The 26596-nt window shown below is 36.8% G+C and overlaps 3 protein-coding genes across 3 annotated transcripts; 2 read left to right on the plus strand and 1 right to left on the minus strand.

Annotated features, from left to right (window-relative positions):
• The first annotated feature begins 5273 nt into the window (after nt 1-5273).
• Nucleotides 5274-9819, plus strand: LOC117619524 (NADP-dependent D-sorbitol-6-phosphate dehydrogenase-like). Its single transcript, XM_034349503.1, has 6 exons — nt 5274-5519; nt 6295-6389; nt 6504-6621; nt 8113-8245; nt 8981-9200; nt 9331-9819. Exons 1-6 carry the CDS (start codon nt 5387-5389, stop codon nt 9559-9561), a joined length of 930 nt encoding a protein of 309 aa, XP_034205394.1. The 5' UTR covers nt 5274-5386; the 3' UTR covers nt 9562-9819.
• Nucleotides 9820-10709: 890 nt separating this feature from the next.
• On the minus strand, nt 10710-15230 carry LOC117619582. Its single transcript, XM_034349574.1, has 4 exons — nt 14738-15230; nt 14574-14646; nt 13036-13974; nt 10710-12358 (listed from the first exon to the last, which is right to left on the minus strand). The coding sequence occupies exons 2-4, from the start codon at nt 14580-14582 to the stop codon at nt 10955-10957; spliced, it is 2352 nt and encodes a 783-aa protein (XP_034205465.1). The 5' UTR covers nt 14583-14646; nt 14738-15230; the 3' UTR covers nt 10710-10954.
• A 1426-nt stretch (nt 15231-16656) lies between these two features.
• On the plus strand, nt 16657-21704 carry LOC117619612 (vacuolar protein sorting-associated protein 36). Its single transcript, XM_034349604.1, has 8 exons — nt 16657-17418; nt 17969-18172; nt 18605-18698; nt 18824-18881; nt 19062-19131; nt 19561-19696; nt 19824-19908; nt 21142-21704. The coding sequence occupies exons 1-8, from the start codon at nt 16795-16797 to the stop codon at nt 21197-21199; spliced, it is 1329 nt and encodes a 442-aa protein (XP_034205495.1). The 5' UTR covers nt 16657-16794; the 3' UTR covers nt 21200-21704.
• The last annotated feature ends 4892 nt before the right edge of the window (nt 21705-26596 follow it).

Below are 26596 nucleotides of genomic sequence, written 5' to 3' on the forward strand. Positions count from 1 at the left end.
CATCATTATCAATGAATTAAATAATCATCTAATCTTAATATCTTATGGGGCTTATTAGATCCACAACCAAGAGCCAGCATAATACCCAACACAATCAACCATTTCAATATCCATATCTGATGTGGACACCCACCTCCCATTACAACCTTCTTAACATCGGATGGAAATCTGTAATTTTGAAGTCAACATTCATCAACGAGAAAATATAGCTGGGCCTTGGAGTAGCCACTGAACGGTTAAGAAGCATCTGGCTATGATTTAGTAGTTGAAGGGCAACACACACACACACACACACACACACACACACATAGAGAGAGAGAGAGAGAGAGAGAGAGAGAGAGAAGGCGACCACACACACACACACAGAGATAGAAGGCGACCAGGGCAGGCGATGTGGAGGTAGGTGACTATTGGGGTCATCGATTACTCATCTCATTTTATTTTCTTAATTTTGTTTTAAAGGGTGAAAATTAGGTTCCAATTCTAGCTATAAAATAAAGTGTGAGTTGTTTAAAAATATGTCATATGGCATATTTTAAATGAAAGTATCACTAGCCGACATGGTGATATAATTTCTCCAAGCATTGGCTTCACTCTTCTTCTTCCAATCCACTATCTCTTTGTTGTCTTGAAGCATACATTCAAAATGTATAAATGTTGAAATGGTGCATCTCAAGTGAAGAAACTACTCCAGTGGTGGTCTCCTCCCCCAGTACTGCCCCTGTCGGATCTCCCATAACCGACTGCTAAACAGTTTCCTGTGCCGGACCAGGAATAGGATAGTTCTCCTGCTCAAGAGGAGCATCTTGTCCATGAAGTCGGGACGACTGGTGAGTCCCCCTATGAGTACCACCACGCTTAGGGCCCATGATTCTGTTACAAGAAACATGAATTCATCAATACAGGAGTGCACACAAGGTGCGAAGTCTACAGGAATTTAACCTAATGCTCTGATACCAAGTTGACAGGACCCGACCCAAATTCCACTTTGGAATCTTCGTTGAACCCTATGCGTATCCGACACCTATCAGATGTCAGGTACACTTGACCAAATTGCTCTTTAAACTAAAACTAAAAAAAATTATGTTAAGGTTTGACTTCTGCCGAAAAATCGGCAGAGTCTCCCCTGTAATTTACTCGTTTTCCAAAATTTACACATGTACAAAATGCTATCCACAATTGTTCAATATGCACATTGTTAGAACACACACAATTCAACATCCAATCTGTGTGACCTCAGGCGTTATAGAAATCCTAGGGCAATATCAGAGCCTACTAATTAGTTTAATTTACAAAAGTAGTACAGTTACAGTAGAATATTCTACATAATGGAAGTAGAGGGGTGGTGGGTGATGAATACCCCGTGGTGGTGCTCCGGTACTCGATTACTGCCTGGGAGCTCAAAACATTAAAAATGTGAGTGGACGAAAGAAATGTTTGCAAAATATAATATCAACATACTAACCCTAGTGTTAAAACCATTTGAAAATTCATTTAATACATGTTCTATATTCATACAAAAATCAAGCATGCATATTTATATTTATATAACTATTCATACATTCTAACAATTCATCAAAACTGTTTGAAAGCATTGAAAAATATTAATTAATCTCCACCTAGCACTACAAGGAAAAACCCTTTTGGCGACCACCACTTTTCGTCTTTAAAAGGTCAAATTTCGTCGCCAAAACAATTTGGCGACCAAATTGTTTCGTTGCTAAGGTCGTCGTCTTAGCCTCGTGGCTAAAAGTACCAGGCGACCAAAGCTAATTTTTATCGCCAAATTCTTTAAGAGACCAAATAGTTTCGTAGCCTAATAGACTTCAGTTGGTCACCTATGAAGGTAGCCTTCCGCGAAAAGACCAAAAATTGGCTCGTACTTAAAAGGCATTGGGCGACCAAATTTTGGTTGGTCGCAGAGAATTTGGTCGCGAAAAAGGTTTTTCCTTGTACTATAGGTGTACCCTTCATAAATCCGTCAATTCCATGATTTTTCTATTTATTTCCCACATTATACTGTCAATTCCAAGTGTCATATAAGCGACACCTCCTCACAAAACTTGGATACACAAAGTTAACCCCAGCTGCATTCCTCGCAGAACTTAGGAGACACTTAGTCAACCTGGGTCGCATTCCTCGCTCCTCAAGGTCCCGGTATCCCTAAGACTCGTGGGGCAACTGTCAAACGTGCGCTGACTCAACCGAAGGCAACTAGAATGTTTGTGGACATCATTATCCAAAGGCAACAGTTTATTCGAATGCAACATTTTGGGTACCCAAGGTAGTTTAAAAACTTTTCTTGGAAAATTATAATACAATTTCTCACTAAATCCTTAAATCCTTAAATCCTATTGCCATTTCCTTTTCTACTTTCCAATCCATTCACATTTAATCATAAACAAAATTTTATAAAAGCATTTGAATTCAAACTGTATGGTTGGAAAGAAAAAAACCATAAATAATTAATTTATAATCAATTAATAAAGCTTTTATTGCATAAAATTTATTTATAAAAAGACATCCACTCACTGTGCGTTCGAGCTTGCTTGACCCTTAGAGGGTCCTTCCTACAGGTTTGGTGTAGCCCGAATACCTATTTAAGCGATTAAAAATATTTAATTAATAAAACAGCTCAACCACAAATATTTAATCAAAACTCTGAACCCGAAAGTTCTGATGGATTCAACAAAAATTACTAAACAAGACTTGCAAGTTTGGTCAAGATCTAGCTGTCGGATCGCTCACGATCGCACGATCAGACGATCACCGTTTATATAATCTTTGAATTATTGAATTGAAGAATCCGGGACTCAAATTCTCGATCCGTGAGTTCCTACACAATCCTAGAGGTTCCTAGATCAACATATTTGGAAATGGAGTTGATCCAATGGTCCGAACATATCGAACTTGGATATCGCCTAATATGTAAAAATCTGTTCGACCATCAAATGATAACCAAATTCGAATCCAAGCATACCGTCGTGCTCGTAACGACATGAGGATCATTTTAGGATCAAATGGAAAACCCAAACTTGGTCCCCGTGACGCCACACACTCTAACAGCGCTTGGGTGGCTTGAGAAAATTTCGACGACAGGAAAATTCTCAAAACGCCAAACAATACATATACCTACATGATCAGGACAACTAGTGGAGCAACTTTTGTTCTTGGGCCACGGCCAAAAAGTGGTCGGAACTTGCCAGAAATTCAAGCCGAAAATCGGTCAAAACTTTAGATCGTAAATCGAACTTCAAAACTTCAAAATCGATCCTAACCAACCCAACCATTAGCTAAGTCACATTGAAAGGATGAGGAAGCATACTTGGATCGACAAATTTGGTGGCCGGAATCGTCGAAAATGACGACAGAAAGTTTTGAGGAAATCGGAACTTTATCGAGCTATCGCCAACGAAGTAGTGGCTGGGCTTGTCGGAGAAGGGGAGGAACATGTAGAGGAAGTCGAGCCGGTTCTAATGGGAGTGGTCCTCGTGATCGAAGGTGGCTTAAACAGAGGAGAGAGGTGAGGTTGAGAGAGAGAGAGAGAGAGAGAGAGAGAGAGAGAGAGAAGAAAATCTGTTTGTTTTTTAAAAATCTAACTTTGCAATATTTATGGTTGTGTCATTGCAATTCCAATGGTCGTAACTTCTTTGTTATAACTCCGATTTGAGTCTACTACGTGTCTACGAACTGGTATCGACACGCTCTATGCAACTATACTACTCAAATCCCCAAATTCTTTCCGTAACAAAAAGTCAACTTTAAACCCATTAAAATACTCTCGGGTTAAAATTGTCTTTTACTTGAATAATTTAATGCTTAAATATTAATTTAGGAACAAGATATCACAACCAAAATTATATATAAAAATAACATTGTAATACGCGTATGAAAGCTTGGGCCCAAGACTGGAACCGAAGGCAGAAGGCCCATGTATCATAACTTGAAGCAAATTACATGTTTCAAAAGTTTATGGACCAAAATTTGGCCCAAAAAAGAGAGTTGATGGAGCAATATAAGACATGATCCCAAGGTCAGGAAACATTAATAAAATTTACCATTTAAATTTTTGTAGGTTATTTTTTAACGTAAATGATCAAAAGACAAATTTGCGTGTCCCATGAATATGAAGAAGATATATGATATGTTTATTAACAACAACAAAAAAATGGTTGATCAAATTTGGGGCTCTTTAAAAATATATATATATTGAAAACTAGCGTATAATGCTTCGGCTTAGTTTGGTAGAGGCTCATGGGCATACCTTCGGACCTTTATAATCATGAAAAGGGGAGATAGATTGACCCGGGTGGTTATGGGGTAATTATCACCTTAATTTCAAAAATAATAAAAATAAATTTTATTTTTTTAACAAAAATTCATTTTAGCTCACCAACCCTCTCCTTGTAGTTTAGATTATCGCTTGTATTAAATTATATATATATATATATAAAGGATTCATTTTACTTCCGATTTGTGCATTGTTTAAAACAAAACGCTGGGCTCAAGCTGTATATAAAAAGTAGAGGTGGGCACGATCTGAACTAGATTAGTTTTACACCAAAGTCGAACCAATTACAATAGAACAATTTGGTTTAGTTCTGGACAAAAACTATGAACAAAATTAAACCAAACTAATTTCTGATGGTTTTGTATGGCCAGCTTTGGCCTAAGCCCAATCCTTTTTACTTTTACGTTTTTTTTTTTTCAACTTTGTAGTCCAGTTACAAACAAACCATCCTAAAATTCAACATGACATAAAATTTTAAAGTTCAATAATTAATATAGATACAATTCAAAGATCAATAACTTTAAAACACTATAAAAACTTCAAATTAAGCATCTCTAGATAGTTTTTTTTAGGACCTTTCTTATTGAGAGAGTCAATAATATATTAAACTCACACACACTATACGGATGCAAGGAATTGAACCTAGGACCTTGCTTGGGGAAGTAATTGCTACAAACCACTACATTAGTGGGTCCTCTACCTTAGATAGTTATTATACGATGAAAGAACTACACATTTAAAATAAAAAATATTAATGTACAAGTAGATAGTTTGATTCAGTTAAGCCAGTTTCAAAAAGCTCAAACCCACAACCAAACCATTACAGTTTGATTCGGTTTTTAACCGTTTGACTTTTTTTCACTCATAAAAATCCTCCTACTACCTTGAAGTAGTAGTGTCAATATTGTAAAAAAGGGACCAAACTGTCACTCACTCCAAACTAGATGGATGCAAATGTAATTAACCCTATCCTTAACTTTACACATAATGCCCAGAGACAACGCCAATAGATTTAAGGCGAAGCAGCTGTGTTGGCGTCGTGAGCTCCAGTAGGACACAGTAGAGTGAGTCTGGTTTTGAAGGGTCCAAAGGAAAATGGCAATAACACTGAACAATGGGTTCAAAATGCCAGCAGTCGGTCTTGGTGTTTGGCGCATGGAAGGAAAAGAAATCAGAGACCTCATTATCAATGCCATCAACATTGGTTACCGCCATTTTGATTGCGCTGGTATTTCATTTTCTCCTCAATCGTCAATCTTGATGATTTCTCTGATATGTTTTTTTGCTTATTTCATGTACAAGTTTACTCTTTGCTGTTCATATGGGTGGAGGAAGGGGAGTGGGGGTTTAATTTATTTTGTCATCTGAGTTTGTCAAAAATGGCTTAATTGGAGCATTTGAAGAGGGTTTTATAAATTATAGGTTCCATGGGTGATAGGTTTTATAAATTATAGCAAAATTGAAACCATAAATTTATTTAGTTGCAAGCACACAGCACAACAATGTGACAATTTGAACCCAAAATATCGTCTCTTCTCCAGGGTGATTGCCAGTTACCAATTTGTGTCTGAAATGTATCACACCTCTTCTACTGGCATTTTGACACCATTGAATGCCATGAGTACGAAATAGCTTATTATCTGGTTTTTGGTTTGGTTTGGTTTGGTTTTTTTTTCCTGTTTATGACAACATTTGGATCTAGGTTCTACTCATTTGCCCGACCTCAGGGCCCTTGAGCTTGAGGTTGGTTAAAAAGGAAATTGTTTTGCATTCTAACCTTGTTTTGCATTCAACCGATCTATAGTATCCTCAAGTCCACTAGATTCCAAAGTTGACTTTGCACTTAAAAATGTGATGCATGTAGTTACTAGCTTAATCGCTCTCATCCCACTATATTTTTCTTTTTCCTGTCTGGCCCTCTATGGTGGTAACTTAGTTGTAGGTAGTAGCACAAATTACCCATTGGGCTGTAACATACGTGAACAAGTTATTGTTGCTTTCAGCTGATTACAAAAATGAAGCAGAAGTAGGGGAGGCACTTGCAGAAGCATTTTCGACTGGGCTTGTTAAGCGAGAGGATCTCTTCATCACCACCAAGGCCAGTTTAATTTTCAATCAAGAGTTTTCTTTTTCTGCTCAAGTAGTGCATATTATGCATTCTAGATTATGACGAATTTTTTTCTCTCTCCCCATTTCTTCATCCTTTTTGCAGCTTTGGAATTCAGATCATGGACATGTCGTAGAGGCCTGTAAAGACAGTCTGAAGAAGCTTCGGTTGGATTATCTGGATCTATACCTTGTTCACTTTCCTGTTGCCACCAAGCATACTGGTGATTAATTCCTGCTTTTCTCATTATTCATACAATACTCTATATTCTGTTATGTAATCTAAACTCTACTACTTTATGTCCCTATAATGTTGGCTGTATAATTTTAAAATCTGTTTGACAATAGGAGTGTGTGATTAAAAACTATAGAGTACAAAAGAAAATGGTTAACTTGCTATCGATGTCTATCCTACAACATTGATGGTGCTGTCGCGTGTCTAGGAAGGGGGCAAGGTCACCATGCAAGCTAATTGTTACAGGACACATCTCTCTGTAAAGTTTAATATTCTCCTTCCGTAAACATCAACATTTGCCATATCTTGATATCGCTATGAATAAAGCCAAGTGAGGTTTATACACCATGTAGAGTCATATATATTCCTAATTCGATACTTAATTACAAAGTAAACCAAAAATTTACAGTTCATAAACAGCATTACACAAACACATAAAAAACAAAAAAATAGACGATATGCCTTCATATATTTTCATACTCTCGTTTGAACATTAACACATGCCATATCTTCATATATGAGTAAAAAAGTTAAAGGAGTTACACCTTTGGGTTGAGTCATACGCTCATGTTTAATGTAGGAACGAAAGAGTTAAGTTCATAAGTATCTATTATCAACCTCTACAAAAGCCACAATTTACAATGTGTTAGAACAGTCATCAGCCATCTAATAGATCCACATCTAGATAGTGTCACTGAGGAGAGTTCTCACCTATGCCTCATCAAGGATACTGAGAAAAATAATATTAACTGTGGCATAATCATGACCGTTTACATGTGTGGCTTTATGCTATTCTATCCTCATTAACTAGCAAAACAGTAAATCCCGTGTATGATTAAGAAGAAATTTTATACCATACGGTAAAAATAAAAAAAATAAAAAATAAAAAAAGGGAAAGCGACTTCATGGGGTTAAAGAACATTTGCTTAATGATCTAATCAAACTTATTACAGGCCAAATGAGCTCAATAAGAAATAGAAAGCAATTATATTCCAAACTCATGAAACCAAATCAAACTTAAGGTTCATTTGACACCTAAACAAAGATCCCAAAATTGAAGACTGACGGAGGGAAAACAATACATTTGCAGAACACTTTCTCACAGGTTGAACAAGCTAGATGAGAACATTAAAATAAATAAAAAAGTTTCAAATGCATCAATGACGTTCCAGTAAGTGGGTTGAGAGCGACTGTGAGTCGGGAGATTGGGGCTTGGAGAGATAAAAAGGGGGCTCTGCAACATACTGGACATCCAATTCCAGTGTACCAGACACAACCTTAGTTCTTTTATCATGTATGCTGGTTAACTAATTACTCACAATTACTGTTATTGAGTACGAATGGTACCTTTAGATAATTAAAAATGATGAAAAATATAATCATCCTTCTATGAATTTGTTTATGAACTGTTTTCTTGTAGTCTTCAAATATATTGACCCTTATGTGGAATTCATATGTCAATTTATTTGCATGTACGCAGGAGTTGGTGCAACTGCAAGTGCTTTGGATGAGGATGGGGTGCTAGAAATAGACACTACCATATCTTTGGAAACTACCTGGCATGCTATGGAAGAATTGGTTTCTATGGGTTTAGTTCGTAGCATTGGGATTAGGTGATTATAATAATTTAGCACATTTCAGTGACTACTTGAATCAATAGTAATGATATTATGACTTTGTATTACCTTTTCCTACTGTTCCATGTGCAATATTATGGTTCTATACATACTATTTTGTAAGTTAGTTCATTTTGTGAATATTTGGGAGACCAAATTGGAAAAATATAAGTGAATGTGCTGAAGGAAATTGAAACCTTGCAGTAATGTGTGCATGCATGTGTATATGAAAATGGTAATAAATTTCTACAAAAACAGCTTCAGTTGGAGGAGTTATTTTAGTCTTGTTCAGTAAATTTTGTGTCATTTCCTTGTGGCTGTTTGTGCACATTTTGGAATACCGTTAGGTTTGATTTTGTGAGCTATCACATTATTGTATTATTTTTCTGCTACGATCATATTAGTCAGGAAGTATGAGTAACAAGTTTGTGTGCTTCTGAACATGTATAGAATGATATGGGTAAGCTCCCTTAAGTACCCGGTCATGTCACTTTGTTATTGCTCCATCACCCTGTTTGAAACTTGGAAGTTAGAACTGTAATTGTTGCTACTTGGAATTTTGATCTTTTTGATAAACATATAAATTGAACTTTCTATATGTCCTTCATCTAGCTTAGTCTAATATATGCCACCAGCCCTAGTAAAACATTCATATTCTATGTTTTGGCATTTTAATTTCATTCATTTGTGAATTCTCTATGAATTGGGATCTGATGGAACAATTACCTGCAGTAACTATGACATCTTTCTAACGAGAGATTGCTTAGCCTATTCCAAAGTGAAGCCTGCTGTGAATCAGATTGAAACTCACCCATATTTCCAACGTGATTCTCTTGTCAAATTCTGTCAGAAGCATGGCATCTGTGTCACTGCCCACACTCCTCTTGGAGGTGCTGCGGCCAACAGTGAATTGTTTGGGTCAGTTTCATGTCTGGATGATCCAGTTCTTAAGGTAAGCTAGTTCCATTTCTGTCACTTGAATCGCTAGATTTATTTTCAAATTATTGGGAATATAAATCTCATCATTTTGTGTGCTAATTTTTGTAAAAAAATCTGGCTTCTCAATCACATTCCTCTGTCAGAATCTGGCTGAGAAATACAAAAAGACTGTAGCCCAGGTTGTCCTTTGCTGGGGCATCCAACGCAACACAGTTGTCATCCCAAAGACATCAAAACTTGAGAGATTGAACGAGAATTTCCAAGTTTTTGACTTTGAGCTTACGAAAGAGGAAATGGACCTGATTAAAAAGGTAGACAGGAAACACCGGACAAATCAGCCTGCCAAGTTTTGGGGCATTGATCTGTATGCATAGATTTGCTCGTAATTCTACCCATGAGAGCAAGGCCTTGTGTTGGCAAAGAATGATGGAGTGCAGGAGTCATGTGTCTTTGACTTGTAAACCTCAAACTGATCCAAGTCATTCTTGAAAGCTCGATAGATGTGTTTGATAAAACGATCACGCACGAACTACATTCATTCTCTCAATGAACCTACTCTTTTTAATGTGATTGTCTTCCCTTGCATGCCCTCTGTTTGCTTTTGGATTTTTGAGTCCAAATTTTAAGCTCAACGTTTGTCCTGAACTAACTGAAGGAAGGTCTTTAAAAAAATTGAAATGGTATCTGGATGAGGATCTGCCTCATGAATGCAAGAAGAAGAGCGATGATTTATTGTTGAGTTTTTATCTTAATTTTATTCAAGATCAGCAGATGTTTTCCAATTGATAAAATATTTTCAACAATAGCTAAAAGTTAATATGCTCAGCCAGAAAGTAGAAGCACTACTGAAATAATACAAGTCATGAATTTGTTTTGGAAGAAATAGATGTGCAGTTGGAGTTGGATTTGAAAATTGAATTGCATAAGTATTTGTGCAGGAAACTTTCAGTCTCTGTTAGGCAACTTTTGTGCAGCAAATGAACACTAGTATACATGATCGTTAGCATCTGCAAAGCTATTTTTGTGAGTATATAATAGGCAATGTCACTCCAATCCAACCTATGCTCACCAAATGAAGTTATAACTACAAATAGATCATCACCTGACAATAGAGTAGGTGTAAACTCAATCTACAAGATAGTTTTACTACTCTCTCTCTCTCTCTCTCTCTCTCTCTCTCTCTAAAAGATATATTGAGAGAGGGGAATCAAACCTAAGACCTCAGGTGCAAGAGTAAATGATTTTAAATACTTGAGTTATAGACCCTTGCCTTTATTTTGTTTATTATTTGGGAACATTTATCCAATCCCTTCCCACTTGAGCTAAAGCCAAAGGATCACTTTTCCATTGTAATTGGAGATTCTAAACTTGCCTTTTAACTGTTTCATACTAAATGAATTTGTTTTAGAGTGCTCATGTAACTTGCATGTGGCAGGTTTAATGTTAGAGGGGCGCTGCATACAACAGTAGTACACAAGACTTTTTCCCAAAAAATAAGAAAAACACCCCACAACAATAGAAATGTCACTAGACAAATATTTCCGCAGTAAATAATTTTTATCACAACGTTATATTGCTTACAAAGAGTGATTGCGAACAAGGAATAAAGAACAGGGCACAAAATAAACTGATCTAAGAGTATATAAAAATCACACTGCCTGATTAGCAGTGGAGAACAGTTACAGATGCTGTGAGTTTCTGGTAAGGCAAGAACTCTTTAATTTGTGAATAAGGTCTAATAAAACTGGATACTTGACAGGTTTGAGTTTATGTTTCAACTTCCCCCAATACATTTTTCGAAATCGAGGTTTCCCTCCTCTCTTTACTATCATTCAGTTTGCTGCTCACTTCCGTTGGCGTCAGTTCTGTTTCAAGATCCTTTGAGTCTTTGCTGCTGACTTCCATTGGCCCTAGTTTTGCTTCAAAATCCTTCGAGTGTTTGCTGATCACTTCATTTGGCCCTATTTTTGCTTCAACATCCTGTTGGGGCTTGCTGCTAACTTCCTTTGGCCCTAGTTTAGCATCAAGATCCATAGGGGTTTCGCTATTCACTTCCTTTGGCCCTAGTTTTGCTTCAAGATCTTCTGCAGGTTTGCCGCTCACTTCATTTGGCCCAAATTTTGCTTCAAGATCCTCTGAGAGTTTGCTGCTCGTTTCGTCTGGCCCTACTTTTGTTTCAAGCCCTTCTAGGGGTTTGCTGCCTACTTCTTTTGGCCCTAGTTTTGTTTCAACATCCTCTGGGGATTTGCTGCTCACTTCCTTTGGCCCAAGTTTTGCTTCAAGATCCTCTGAGAGTTTGCTGCTCGTTTTGTCTGGCACTACTTTTGTTTCAAGACCCTCTATGGGTTTGCTGCCTACTTCCTTTGGCCCTGGTTTTGTTTCAACATCCTCTGGGGATTTGCTGCTCACTTCCTTTGGCCTAAGTTTTGCTTCAAGATCCTCTGGGGACTTGCTGCTCACTTCCCTTGGGCCAAGTTTTGCTTGAAGATCCTCTGAGCGTTTGCTGCTTGCTTCCCTTGGCCCTAGATTTATTTCAAGATCCTCTGTGGATTTGTTGCTGCTTACTTCTTTTGGCACTAGTTTTGTTTCAACATCCTCAAGTGGTTTGCTATTCACTTCCTTTGGTCCAAGTTTTGCTTCAAGATCTTCAGGGGGTTTGCTGCTCACTTCCTTTGGCCTTAGTTCTACTTCATGATCTTCTGGGGATTTTCCGCTCACTTCATTAGGCTCAAGTTTTCCTACAAGATCCTCCTGGGGTTTGCTGCTCACTTCTTTTCTCCCTAGTTTTTCTTCAACATCCTCGGGGGTTTTGTTGCTCACTTCCTTAGGCCCTAATTTTTCTTCAAGATCCTCTGGAGGTTTGCTGCTCAAATCTATCGACTCTAGTTCTGCTTCAAGATCCTCTGGGTGCTTGCTGCTCACTTCCATTGGTCCTAGTTTTGCTCCAAGATCCTCTGGGTGCTTGCTGCTGCTCACTTCCATTGGCCCAATTTTTGCTTCAACATCCTCATGGGTTTTGTTGCTCACTTCCTTAGGCCCTAATTTTGTTTCAAAATCCTCTGGCTGCTTGCTGCTCACTTCCATTGGCCCGAGTTTGGCTTCAATTTCCTTGACTGCATAAGTTAATGATCTCACATCTCGAGCATCTGCTAATTGACTGGATGATGATGCCTGTCATGTAACATGAAATGTACTTGTCTTAGTTACCAGAGGGACAAAGTATTTGGTATCATTCTAGACAAATACACAGGATCATAAATACATTGCTAATAAGAACTATAAAAAAAATTGCAGAGAAGCACTCAATTCCAGCATGCATATTCCCAAAAGGTAATCACACTCTTGTCCAAAAGCAATCAAGGAAAATAGTTTTCCTGTTACATTTCTCAATATCCTGAAGCATTAAAAGCTTTTATAAAATCTACATATGGGTGTACACTACCACAAGTTGTACCGCATGTAAAATATCTTTTGGAAACACCCATATGTAAGAATTTTTTTCACAAAAACAAATTGAAAAGCTTTTGTTCAACTAGATTCTACATGGTTAAAAGAGAATTGCAATTACTGGATTGAAGAGTATAACTGAGTCTTAAAATGGCTAATCATAGCAGAGCACTCCCTCGAGCTGTTCTAATGAAGAAAGATGGAAGTATACAGATCCATAAAGATATTGGCAATCGGAATATTTAGTACTTAGCATGCCACTGTACAAGCAGATTTATTTTTCTTATTCAATGCTTTTAAGTATTTATATATAAGTTTGCTTATAAGAAATTGCAGATTATTGTGGTAATTTGAGTTTAAAATTATTAACATAAATGCAAGGAAAATACCATGAAACTCACTTTTTTTAGTCGCTCCAGCTGTTTTTCCAGATCCTCTGCCGATGCTTCCTTGTGAATACTTTGAAGAACAAAAAGCAAGTGAGAATGGAGATCATCCGAATTATGTTGCTCAACTTTACAGTGCGGAATAGGAGATTGACAACCCACTGCATAGAAAGGACAACTAACGAGCTTCATTGGACAGACAGTAATACAATGTCTGTCCATGTCGCGTCTCATGATGGTATTGGAGCAGTTTTGTTCACATGGAATAATCTTGACGGGGCAAATTGAGTCATGTTTCTCCTTGTGACTTGCACAAAATACGGTACTACACCCTTGATTTGTGCAAGTCATAGACCTAAAACTGCAGTTTGAAATATGCTCTGCAAGCTCCACTGGAGAGTTAAATTTCATATTGCAGTGGTGTTCATTCTTAAAGTCCACATTCTTAAGCAAAGACTGAGCTATTGTTTCTCTTCTATCAAGCAACCAAAACCCATTTATTTCCATCTCTTGCACGAAATCATCTATCTTATCTTCTCTTTTTTCACTTAGCAACCATCCTGAAACCCGACTAAACAAATTTCTCTTGGAACTTGCAAAGTCATCAACAAAATCAGAAATGATATCATAAGGATGATCAGATACTTGTGCATCTGCGCCATCTTCTAAGATAACTGATTCAGCAACAAAATTTTCACTTCTCTGAGTGATATACTCCACCATCTCCTTTCTCACATCAGCAGCCACTGAAGCAGGGGTCCAGAAGATATCACCAGATGTATTGTCAACACAAGCTGTAGCTAATCCAGGGATGAAAACTTGAGCTATCTTGTGAACTAATTCTGTATCGTAAAGATCACAATGGAATGCAGGACCTCCATCTTTCCCATCTTCTATCCTTTCTGGTTCAAGTTCCACATTACTTGCAGGTAGATCATCAATGGTTGACAATTCCTGCAAACAATTTCAGCCTTCAATACACCACTTACTCACCCAGTAAGTTTCTATTTTCCAAGAGAAATTTAATGAAAGTTTTGTAGTCCACATGTTCATCCTTGAATCTAAAAAGAAACAAACAAGTATGTATTTTATTGTTGCATCTGTTTGTGACTTTCAAAGACTAATACATTTTTTGGTCAGAAAAGACTAGCAAGGTATATTACCTAATGGGTTGATGCCTGCTGAGTTTCCCAGATGTTATCATTACTTGTATTCTAAACATAACATTCGTAAAAGGGTTCATCACGGGAATTAACAATACCTAGTATTCTGACTATCACATGTTCATTCTAAAGTCCTTCTGAAATCAAGATCTACATGGTTCATCTACAAGGCTTATTTACTCCTCACAGTACATGCATGAGATCATAATTCCCAGGTAAACATAATGGGAAAAATGAAAAAGCTGCCACAACATCTTAAATTCCTCCTTTACTACTCTACCTCTACATTGTCATTGATCAATATAGCAAAACTGATTTAAGCCCATGAATTCAAAACAATTTGCTTTTTTCAAAGACTCTTTTTCTAAAGAAACTCAGGATATTTCTTACCTGCATCATTTTTGTAATGTAGGGGGTAAGAGATGTCTTCAGAAAGCTTCTTCACTTGTCCATAACTAGAATTCTGCAATCAGCAATACCCGGAAGAATGAAAACTCAACAGAATTTAAGAGAAAGATAAAAACAATGTATCAAAATCCAAAAACGAAAATTACCCTTATAAGAAATAAGTCTAAATTTGGCCCAATTTGCCATATCTTTTTTCAACCCTTCTTGTTTTGTAACCTGTTGTAACCGTTCTGAGAGAAAGGTGGAAAAACCAAGGCACCGATGCACCTGAGGACCTGAGAGCAACTATTCATTTACAACCGTAGGATTATGCTTGGCCAGATCTAACGGCTTAAAATATGTGATAGATCCCCCGTTTTCAACTTCTTGACCCGTTTTGAGTGGACAATCTGTTTGTTTTCTTTTGCTCTACACGTTCACTTCATTTCTGACATTTCTCCCTCAGCTTCTCTTCTCTCTTCCAACTGGTTTAATCTACCGGGACTGTGTCTTACTCGTCTTCCCTTCTCTCTCTCTCTCTCTCTCTCTCTCAGAAAGCTTCTTCTAAAGGTCACTTCACTTGTATATGCAGTGCAGATCCATAATTCTGCAATACCCAACACCAATACCAATGTCCAGAAGAATGAAAGCTCAACAGGATTTAAGACAATGAATCAAAATTCAAAAACGAAAATTACCCTTTTAAGAAATAAGTCTAAATTTGGCCCAATTTGCCATATTCTTCTTGCAAGCCCTTTTTTGACCAGACACGTCGTTAGTGGGACTGGGACCCAAGTAGTCTCTCTGTATTGACCTTTATGTTGTGTAAAGCAAGCATTGGTTTTCGTGTTTGACGCGAAACGAAAGAGACAAAATTTTCTGAGTTTTGGTTCTCGGACAATGCTACAGTGTGATAAATTTTTTTTTTTTGGGTTTACATTTGAATTTTTGAGTTCTTTTTTTTTTTATTTACAAAAAAAGTTAAAAATATAGATTAAATTGTAGCAATGGTCTATAAATTATACCAACTTGCATTTTCATCCTCGAATTCTACTTATAGTTGTTGTTGTTCTCAAATTATGTTACATGTTGCATTAATGTTCTTTTCCGTTAATTTCATCAAAATTTTTGTAAGTTCATGAGTAAACTACGAAATTATTTTTAGCCGAGGTAGTAGATTTTGAGGTTGACTCAAGCTACATTGAATCATATATTTCCACTCATTTCTAGTCACCTTCATTATCGTATAATTTTCATTTATTTCTTGTTTTTGAACTTTTCTTCGGGGTTTTTCTCGAGTCTCAAGGAAAAATTAATAGGTGTCAGGCATGCTCAGAGCTTCTCTCGGATTTCAAGGAAAAATTTAAGGATTGGTTTTGACATTCACGTAGTGGTATAATAAGTCCTTTACGAAAGACGCTAAAACAAATACAATACCTCCTATCTCTTGGTAGCAATTGACTACTTTATTAAATGGATAAAAGCTGAAGCGTTCACACACATATGAGAAGACAAAGTAATAAGTTTTAGAGATAAAGATATTTGGCTACTTATTTTCATTGTGACTTCCATAGAAAAAAATTTCCATCCCTAGTTTTCCAGGCTTAAGAATAAAGATATTTTTGGAGTTTTGTGCATGATCAAATATGGGTTTTGGAGAAAGAAAATAATGGCACAAATGGCATATTTATTTACATAGGAGGGAACTAGCACTATTTTGATTCATGACTTCTTGTGTCTACTAATATATGGTATTGAAATTATTTTTAGTTTTGACTTTGCTTGAGCTTATTTACTTACGTAACTAAAAAGTATACAGATGTCAATTTAATATCTGAAAATACAGAAAATAGATTGGTTTAGGAAGAAGTAGTTGATTCCGTACTCATTTTTTCTTAGCTATTCCTTACTTGCTCCATTCATAACTTTCCTCATTCCAACTAAATAAACACACCACAATGGTGTAAATGGTAATGTACAAATAGGTTTTCCTAGAAAATGAAAAAAAATAAAATAGAAGAAGTAATTATACCAAAGTATTGATTTGTCCAAAAATAGAAAAGACATTTTCTCCCACACCCAACATGGCTCATGTAAAGCCTTTTCTGACTTGTGGGGAAGCTTCCTCCTTCAGTTTAATTGAGTAACTTGACTTACAATTAGCAACATCAAATTACATCATACTAATCAATCCCACGGCACGAATTCTTCATATGATCATCAAATGGCCAGAAACTGCCTGCAAGCGGCTGAGCTAACGACCAGCGGCCGCCCAGTCCTACTCCCGACGGAGATCGAATGCTCACTCCTCTCCGCCGTAGACCTCGAATGCGAAGACCTCCCCAACTTCCCTCACCTCAAATCGGGTCTCCTCATTCTCACCACCCACCGCCTCTTATGGCTTCCCGAGTCCACCGCCGCCTCTTCATCCTCCGCCATCCCTCTCGCGGCCATCACCCACATCTTCTCGGCCAAAAAGTCAATCAAGTCCATGTTCGCCTCACCCCGGCTCCGATTCCAACTCTCGGTCTCGCCCGACGGCCGGGTTTCGGATTCGGGTTCGGGTTCAAGGTCCGTGGTGGTGACGGTCGTAATCAGGGGCAAGGGCGATTTGGACGCCTTTTTGAACAAGTTGTGGGACAGCTGGCGGGGAAGGGCCTGGGAGATTGTGCATGAGCAGGCCGGCTCGGATGTTGCTTCGGGTTCAGGGTCGAGCTCTGGGATGTATACGAGGGAAGGGGCGGTGAGGATGGTTGGAGTGTCAGGGATTCTAAGGAAGGAGCAGGAGATGTGGGAGAGTACTGATAAGAGCTTGCAGGACGCTTTCCAGGACTTGAATGCTCTCATGGTAATGCTGCCTGTTTGGTTACTAAGATAATTGTTGAATTCCATGAATTTAAGTTTTGTATCAACTGGGAAAGTAGAATCTGGCTGTTCACTGAATGGGGGAAAATTCTGAAATCAAAGTATAGGGTAAATGTGCCTTTTTGTGTATGTCTGCATCTCAAGTATTTGATTTTTGGGAAAGTAATTAGCAATGCTGTGCTGGGTTGATGAGAATATGTGTTGTGTTGAAGGACTTTTATTGAGAATTTTTGGTCTTAGGCTTTTCGTTTTTGGGTTTGTGATCATATGTGTTTTGCTTAGTTGCCCAAAAAATTGTTGAATGCACAGCTGAAGGCTGTAATATGCGGCTTAGCTAGTGAACACTGGATTTTTATTTTTTATTTTTTCTAAATTTTAAAAATAATTGCATTTGAGTCCTAAAAGTAGGCTATTCTTATTTTTTATTATATATTTTCGACTCGTGGGTGCATTCAGTGTAGATACTTTTGAACCAGTGTTATGTTCTCTGTTTGTGAATGGCTTTAAGTTGTAGAGCAATATTAAATTTACAGAGTAAGGCTAAAGAGATGGTGATGCTAGCAGAGAAAATGAGGCAGAAACTTTTATCTGGCTCGACTTCTCAGCCCAGTGCGGAAAATGATGAAGAATTGGGTTCCAAACAAGAAATGCAAGATTGGTTGCTGAGTGTTGGTATTATATCGCCTGTTACCAAGGAGTCTGCTGGTGCTATGTATCACCAACAATTGTCCCGTCAGGTTATCTTCTTTCTATATTCTTTGTGAATGAAACCACTTTGTTTAGTTTCTCTCTTTAGCATTTGATGATCAAGTGAACTGTAAAGTCAGATTGTGTCACTGGAATATCAGTCTGTGTCATTGAAGTGAAAGTTAGCGCCATCCTTAGCCCCCGAGCTATTCCTTGTTAAAAAGCAACAAAATGTAAACAATATTTCTAGTTTCTTGACCAATCTTGTTTTAAAATAAATTTTAAAAAAAATTCTTGACCAAGCAATTTGAAGTTATGCTAGGAAATTTCTATTGTGCAATTCTGATTTATCTTGTTAAACTATATTGTCTTAACTTGTCTGATATATACGTTTATTCTTATTGGATGTTCACATTATTGATTTATGTTATATCTTTCGTCTTAGAGGAGAAAACTCATTTTCTGTTGTTTTTGGTAAATAGTTAGCAGATTTTGTCAGAATTCCACTTGAGAGATCTGGAGGAATGATGAATCTTATAGACATATACTGTCTCTTCAATCGTGCTCGAGGCACAGGTTTTGTGTGATGATATCAGAGCTCTTGTTTTAATTTAATTTTGTTTGCATGACTTTGTTAAGTTCTGAGTTCTTGTCAGGATGTTTAAAGGGTCAAACATGGGTTGTTATCTCTCTTTATGCAGAATTGATCTCGCCAGAAGATTTGCTGCAAGCATGTTCTCTCTGGGAGAAGTTTGACGTGTATGTAGGAATTTCTTAAATTTGTTTATTTGAAAGTGTGGATGCACCTTTTATGATAATGCAAAATATAAATGCTAGTCTTCATCACTTGTAATAAGTGAAAAATAAATACCCGTCTATATCAGTAGTATTGTAACATGAGCTTGTTATTACCATAATATAATCTCGTTCTGTTTGCAGCCCTGTAATGCTTCGAAAGTTTGATAGTGGAGTCATGGTCATCCAGAATAAGTCTCATAGTGATGAAGAGGTGATCTTATTATCTCTCTATAAGCTGTTTCATGTTGATAAGATTCTACAGTTGTGTGGATTGAAACATATTTCATTCCTGGTGGAAATGATTTCGATTCCCAAGTCTTCAGAATGATTCCTGGACAGGAATGAGATTCCTTATTTTATGCCGGGCCTATATTATATGGCTCCCGTGTTTCTCTTGATTACTATGTTGTAAACACTGGAATAGGAGGAAGGAGAATGATTTTCATTCTTGGTCATTCAAGCTATGCGATGAATACAAATATTTTTGTTTTGCATTTGTGGTAATGATGAAAACAAATTTTGGCCAAGTAAGAGGCTAAAATTTACACTTTGTCTGCATCTTTGATTATGACATCATGGTCGTTCTACATCAGAAGCCATTTCAAGTTGCTTGACACAACTTACTCTGTTGTCAAATTAGGTTTTTGCTAGAATCAAGACCCTTGTAACAAAGCCCGATGCTCTTCGAACTGGGATAAGTGCCAGTGATGCTGCAATCACATTAGGTATTGCACCAGGCATGGCCAAGGAGCATCTTCTTACTGCTGAAAGCAAGGGTACACTGTTGCACAACTTTGTTTGACAATATTCTAATAATGTTTTCTACATAGAAGTATATGTTTCCTATCAAAAGGAATTTCTAATATTTTTTAAATTTTGATTAATATTGGATATTGTTGGCAGGTTTGCTATGCAGAGATATAAGCCCCGATGGCTTTCGCTTTTATGTTAACCTGTTTCCTGAAATCGATCCAAATGACATGTTCTCGTAAGTGAAATCTGTGTTGATCTTCCAAGGCTGTTTTTTCTCCTTACTTTATGTTTGCCAAATGTGAAATCTATTAACGAAGCTGCTTGTCAAATGTACTTCAATTTAATTTCATTTACAATCTAAACATCTTCAAAATGATTTTCATTAGATCAACCTCTCCAATAATTCTTATTCTGTGGTGGAATTGGTTTCTTTTGCTATGGTTTCTCATTAATTGATTCTTATTGTCTTGTAATAAATAGTCTGTGTCTTACCCTGTGGGTCAGTATTTTGTTTACTCAAATCATTATTTAGATTTAGTAACTGGTAATAATTTTCACATTCTCACCGTTTCCAGCAGTGGTTCATTTGGAAATGTGAAACTATCACTCCTTTGTTGGGTGGTTGTAAATTTCCAGGACAATGTGTTTATACTCATGTACCCACAGGTATAGGGTAGGAGCTACGAGATTGAACACTGACTGATGACTGTGACTGCATAATGATGCTTGGATGTAGATATCTTATGTTTTTTGGTGTCTTTGGTGTATAGTCGATAAACCTTGGAATAAAGTTGTGTTTACATTGTTTAGTTGAGTATGGTGACAATTAAGCTAGTGATGGCTGTAGGACATATAGTCAAGATTTCCGGTTTTCAGAAATGTTGATACTTGTTGTAGAATTGGCCAGCTGGAACTATTGGTTCTTAACTGACTTTGAATTGTGCGCATAGCCTAGACATTGGGTTCAAGACATAACATCACAAAAGAAGGATGAAATTGAACCTCATGAAATTAGGATAGTGCACACAATGCATGCGTCTGTGCATGAATATAATGGTCACTGTTCAATTTATGAGTGTACACAGTCCAATCAATTCACAAAATTGAAATGGCTGTCTGAAAGTCTATACAAAAGGAATGCATCCCTATTCCTTTTCTCTATGTGCAGGACCCTCTGTAATTTTCTTAGGTTTATCCATTTTCTCACAATTCAAATTACTTTGTTGAGTTTCCTTCTCATGTAATTCCTTTTCTCTGAAAATTCCTAAATGTTTATCCATTTTCCCACCTAATTTGTTATAGGCAACCTAAAAACAGTCACTCTGGCATCACATCTTATGCTTTTCTGTTTAAACAGATATTAATGAAGATGATAAGGTGGTGATAGGATCACTCCCATTTTCATTATATATAACAGATGCAAAACTTTTTGTATTTATTTCTAATAAGTATTTTGTTTTCTCGACAGAGTGAAAGATTATGGAATCTATAGCACTTGGTTAAGGGCGGCCTGTGCGTCTGGATGAGAGAGATGATTTATGCAGTAACCCCTTTCTACCTTTTTCATGCGGCAGAAAGCAGAAGCAAGATGGACATTAATAGGTGAATGCTGCTGAAATCAGAAGGAACTAAGATTGACACCAAATTGATGAATGCGAAGTATTTTCAGGCGAGTTTGTACCTGTTTATTGCTTAATTCCCCTGCGACTCTTCGAATTTTCTATATTGTGGTGGTTGCACGGACGTAAAGTTCCAGAACCATGCATCAAAGACATACTTACCTCCGTTGTGACAAAGGATTATTTGCAAAGTGCTTCTTCAGAGCCAGTGAAACTTTGTAATTGAACATAAAAGCAGGGAAGATCGGGTGAGGCGAGATGGAGGCCTATGTACTTTTAAATTTTCTTTACATCGCCCCCTTTTTCCCTCTTCCCAATGGCTTAATGGACATGGAAATAATCATGCCGTTTGTAACAAAACATTTAATTGATGATGCCATTATTTAGGTTTAATTGATGATGCCATTATTTAGGTCATGTTTTCTACGATGATGAATGAAACAAATAGGGTAAATTACTCAAGTGGTCCTTAAACTTATACCTGATTTACATTATGGTCCCTCAATTAAATTATTCATTCAAATGGCCCATTAACTCTATAATATTCACTTCAATGGTCCTACCGTCTAATTTTCTGTTAGATTTAATCTAATTTTAGGGCAAATAATGACCAATTTGCGCTCATATTTAATAGAAATATTGACGTAATGTAACGGTAGGACCAATGGAACGAATAATATAGAGTTGATGAACCATTTGAACGAATAATTTAATTGAGGGACCAAAATGTAAATTGAGTATAAGTTTGCGGACCATTTGAGTAATTTATCCAAACAAATAAGATGCAAAGCCAAGGAGATAGAAGATTATTTAATACTAAATTATTGTGAACTCTCAAATGGGAAGTCTAATCTGTTCATACTTGCTAGCAATCTTTTTTTTTTTTTTTTTTCCTTTTTTCCACCCCTGGAAACAGAGTTTTGCTTGCAATATTTATTTTTCGATTTTTATTAGGTTTGTTAGGAATTATTTTATAGGCTTAAATGTTGAAATGGTCCCTGCGTTTTACCTTATCGGCCAATGTAGTCCTTGTGTTATTAATTTAGCCAATTTAGTCCCTGTATTTGTATCTGTTAACAAATTTGATCCTTTCCGTCAAAATTATGTTAAAACCTAAAAAAAAAACATTTAAAATTAATTTAAAAATTTGTAATTAATTATAAAGATTTAAACTCAAATAATAATAATAATGCTAAAATGATTAAAACCCACACACCTCAACCTCCAATGGTCTCGATTCCTGTAGGGAAAAAAAAAAAGGCTCTTAGTAGAATGATGCCTACTCTTTTCTTGCTGCAAATTTTCTTCTATTTTATGTTTAAGATTTTCTCATACTCTACCCTTCATCTCTCTCTCCTCTCCGATCCATTGGTCTGAATGTCATTGACTTTTGCTGCAGCCAAGATGATCAATTGGAGGTAGAGCCGTCAAGCTTACGGTGACCAGCTATGATGATCTTCAAGATTTGTCAGAGAGAGAGAGAGAGGTTGTAGTTTAGGTGGGGTTGGAATGGTGGTGAGGGTGGCTATGGTTTTGGGGTTGGAGTGGTGCTGGTGAGGGTGGCTGGGTTTGGGAGGTGGTTGAGGCGTGTGCGCAAAATTGGGAAAGATGAAAATTAAAAGAAATATATTCCATTTTTAGTTTGAATTTAAAATTTTATAATCAATTACAGCTTTTTTTATAATTAATTTTATATTTTTAAAGGAATGGACCACATTGACTAACATATACAAACACAATGACCAAATTGACCAAATTGATTACACATGGACTAAATTGACCTATGAGATAAAACACAGGGACCATTTTAACATTTAAGCCTATTTTATAAGTGTAGTTTAGTGAATGAATGACCCTGAACTGGTTTCTCCTATGAGGGGATTAATGATATCTCAAGTTAGCTATACTAACTTCATATTTAATTTTACCTCGTCTAGTTCAGGTGTGCTCACTTTTTGTTTCCGGTGGTCCCAGCAATTATCCCTGAACGTGGAGTAAAGAGTGATATTTTCTTCTGAATGTGGAAGTTGGATCATCTCTTCGGTTTTCACTTTTTTATTTTTGTCCTTTTTACGACAATACCCATCTCAACTTTAAATATTAATTTTCCAGCAGCAATTGATTTTTTTTGTTTGAGGGGCCTATCCAATTTTTTTTGGGTTAAACTTGTGACCCCAACTGCTCTTGGCTTGGCTTTATAATAGTAGAGATGTTCCATTGCCAAAAGATAATTATGCACTCTTGCATTTTTTGTGTGTTACATTGGAGTTCAAACAGGTTCGAACTGGGGTGCCATGGTGGGAGGGGAAGCCACCACCACTGTGGTGGCTTCCTATTAGCACATATTTGGTGGTGGCTTCCCATTAGCACATATTTTCTTTTCGATTATATTGGAAAGAATTGTTAACCTAAATAATTACAACGGTAACATATGCAGTAATTCTAGAAAAACAAAGATGTCTTTCGGTACAATATGTAGTTGGAGGCTGTGTACAGTTAGTGTTGATAATGCGTTGGATATGTAATTTTGTCTATTAAAAAAATTCAGATTTTATAAAGATTTATTATTCCATCATTGCATAATTCACTGAGGAATGAAACAATTCATGGTTGTTCCACTTGAAGAGGGGAACATGTGAACAATGTTTAGATGTCGAAGTGGAACATCAATAAAAAGGGAAGATGTACCGTGCCCACTAAAATATGGAAAGATGAGAAGCTACAATGTTTTTCCATGTTAGGTTGGGATATATAGGCATGTGTGCTATTACCATGTCCGATAAACTTGTGAATGTTGAGGCTTTTTCTAGTACTCACTACGGTTGGATGAACAAAACTTACCTCCTTAAATAAAACAAATATTTGTGAAAACGTGAAGGAAAATCAAAATTCTTTTTTATTTAGCTTTTCATTGGGAATTTCCTCTTTAACATCAATTTTCTTATTGTTTACTAATCAACAATTCAATATAAAAGACTGAAGATATGGGGATTGAGATAGGGATCACCATTTGGCTTGAGGCCCATGGGCTGAAGTGGGTCGGCCCGACTTGGTCCATTGTTTAAGCTCGATTGGCTCAATCTACTTTAAGATTAGGTTGGGTTTGGGTCAAGATTGGGCAAGCCCAGTTAAGCACGTCTAGGACCGGTTCGTGCTCATAAATATAAAAAATAATAAAGTTAACAATAAAGTTAACCCACTATCACATTTTCCACTAATGAGAGCAACTTCAAGGCACACTATTGGGCACGATACGAGATGACACAAGATGAAGGACTTCCCAGTGTCAATCCCGGAAAGGATAATTGGGATGGTACGGGACGAGACAATATGGATGTTTCTCAAGGCACGTTTGAGCCATACCATAACCAAACAAGACCTGCCATTTTTCCCATATGATACATTGCCTTTTAGAAATCAAGCCTCATACAATCAAGATCTACGAAATTATTTACAAATCAAGAATCAAGCCCCATACAATCAATTCAAGACATGCCAAATGAATTACAAATCAAGAATCAAGACTCAAACTCAAAGTAACTCAACAAACCTCAATGGTTGCAGATTTAATTACAACAGAAAAGAAACCAAAAAAAAAAGAACATAATGGAAATCTCAACCAAAGTTTACAACACAAAGAAAAATTTTACATTAACAAAACAGGTTATAGAGAACAAAAAAAGAGCAGGCTACTTGGCATGTCCATTTCCCTTTGTATCTGAAGCTACTGTGTTTGTACTAGTGGCAGCTTCAGTACTTGCATATTCTATAGAAAATAAATCCACACAATCATTAAAAATGCTTAGAAAAAAGCCTAATCAAATTAAAAATAAATGCAACATTATAAAGTAATAACATACCTAATTCAACACTTATAAAACTCATATTCTTCAGGAGTAGGTTCATCTTCTAAAGTGGTGGAAATGTCATCTCCCTTCAAACAATTTTGCATACATATCAATGTCTCCACTGATCTAGGAGTTAATGAACTCCTAAATGAATCAATTACTCTTCCCCGAGTGCTAAAACAGAATATCCCTTGCAGTTGCTGCCAACAAAGTGTACTTAGGACCATTGAGCTTCCACCACAACAAGATGTCAAAAAAGGACTCTTTGGTTGTTAATTCCAAAGGATTTTACAAGTAGGTATCCAATTCATGTGCCACTATATCCTCCTCAATCTCTTCCACCACTTTTATCTAATCATCCATTATATCATCAACATCTTGTGAATCTTAATTCAGATTATGTGGAGCAGAATTTACATTCTCACTTCTCATGTGAATTCTACCGTCCAATCTAGGTGCATACTCTTCACACATAGACATCAACACCTCCTTTATCTCCTTGGTTTTGTTTTCCACTTCTGCCTCATCAAACTTCTCTTTCCTAAACAGATGTGTCACATGCCTAAGCTTGAATCTGGGGTCCAAAATAATAGCAACAACTAGTAGCACATATCTTCAAATTTGACAAAATACTTGTTGTATTTTTCTCTCATTTTGGATGCCGTATCAACCAACACTCTCTCTGTTTTTGAATCAGTGGCCATCTCAGGTGACACAAACAACTTATCAATCTTTTTTTCTATTGCTAAAATGGAATGGAAAGCTTTATTGGTAGTGGGGTGCAAAGAGGCACTTACCTTTAGTGTGACCTCATAAAAAGAACTTCACATAAATAGTAGCATTGTCCCAATCTTCTTCACTTGATTGTCCAACCCTAATATGGTTACTATTACTCACAACTACACCATCCTCATCAACTTCATGTTCTCGTTCCTTGAACTAAGCCAAGAAAGGGTTGTCATCATCCTCTCCCATTCTTACAAAAGCTTTTTTATATATTTGAAGGCTGCATCCAATATTATAAATGTTCAATTCTACCTTGTGGGGACATCCATGCAAACCATACCTTTGATGGACAGTCCCTTTGAGTCCACACAAGTTTTTAAAAACTCCAACCTTTGAGGAGAAGACCTAACATACCTAACAGCATTGGCCAAAATAGACTTAGAAAGCCTCTTCAAACCACTACCTACTATTAGGCTTGTGATGTGAGCACAACTCGCACATGTAGGTAATTCCCTTGCAAAACATGTTTTGCTTTATCCATTCTATTCAACTTTGACCTAACCTACTTTATAGCATCTTTATTGGTAGATGCATTATCCATCATTAGCCATCACCTTTTCTATCCCCTACTGAAGTAAAAAATTTTTAATGAGCTTCCCTATGGTTGCTCTTTAGTGATTGGAAATCACACAAAAGTTCAAAATTCACTTGTGCATTTTCCACTCACAAT

Source organism: Prunus dulcis, chromosome 2 (genome assembly GCF_902201215.1).
Source record: "Prunus dulcis chromosome 2, ALMONDv2, whole genome shotgun sequence".
Lineage (NCBI taxonomy): Eukaryota > Viridiplantae > Streptophyta > Magnoliopsida > Rosales > Rosaceae > Prunus > Prunus dulcis.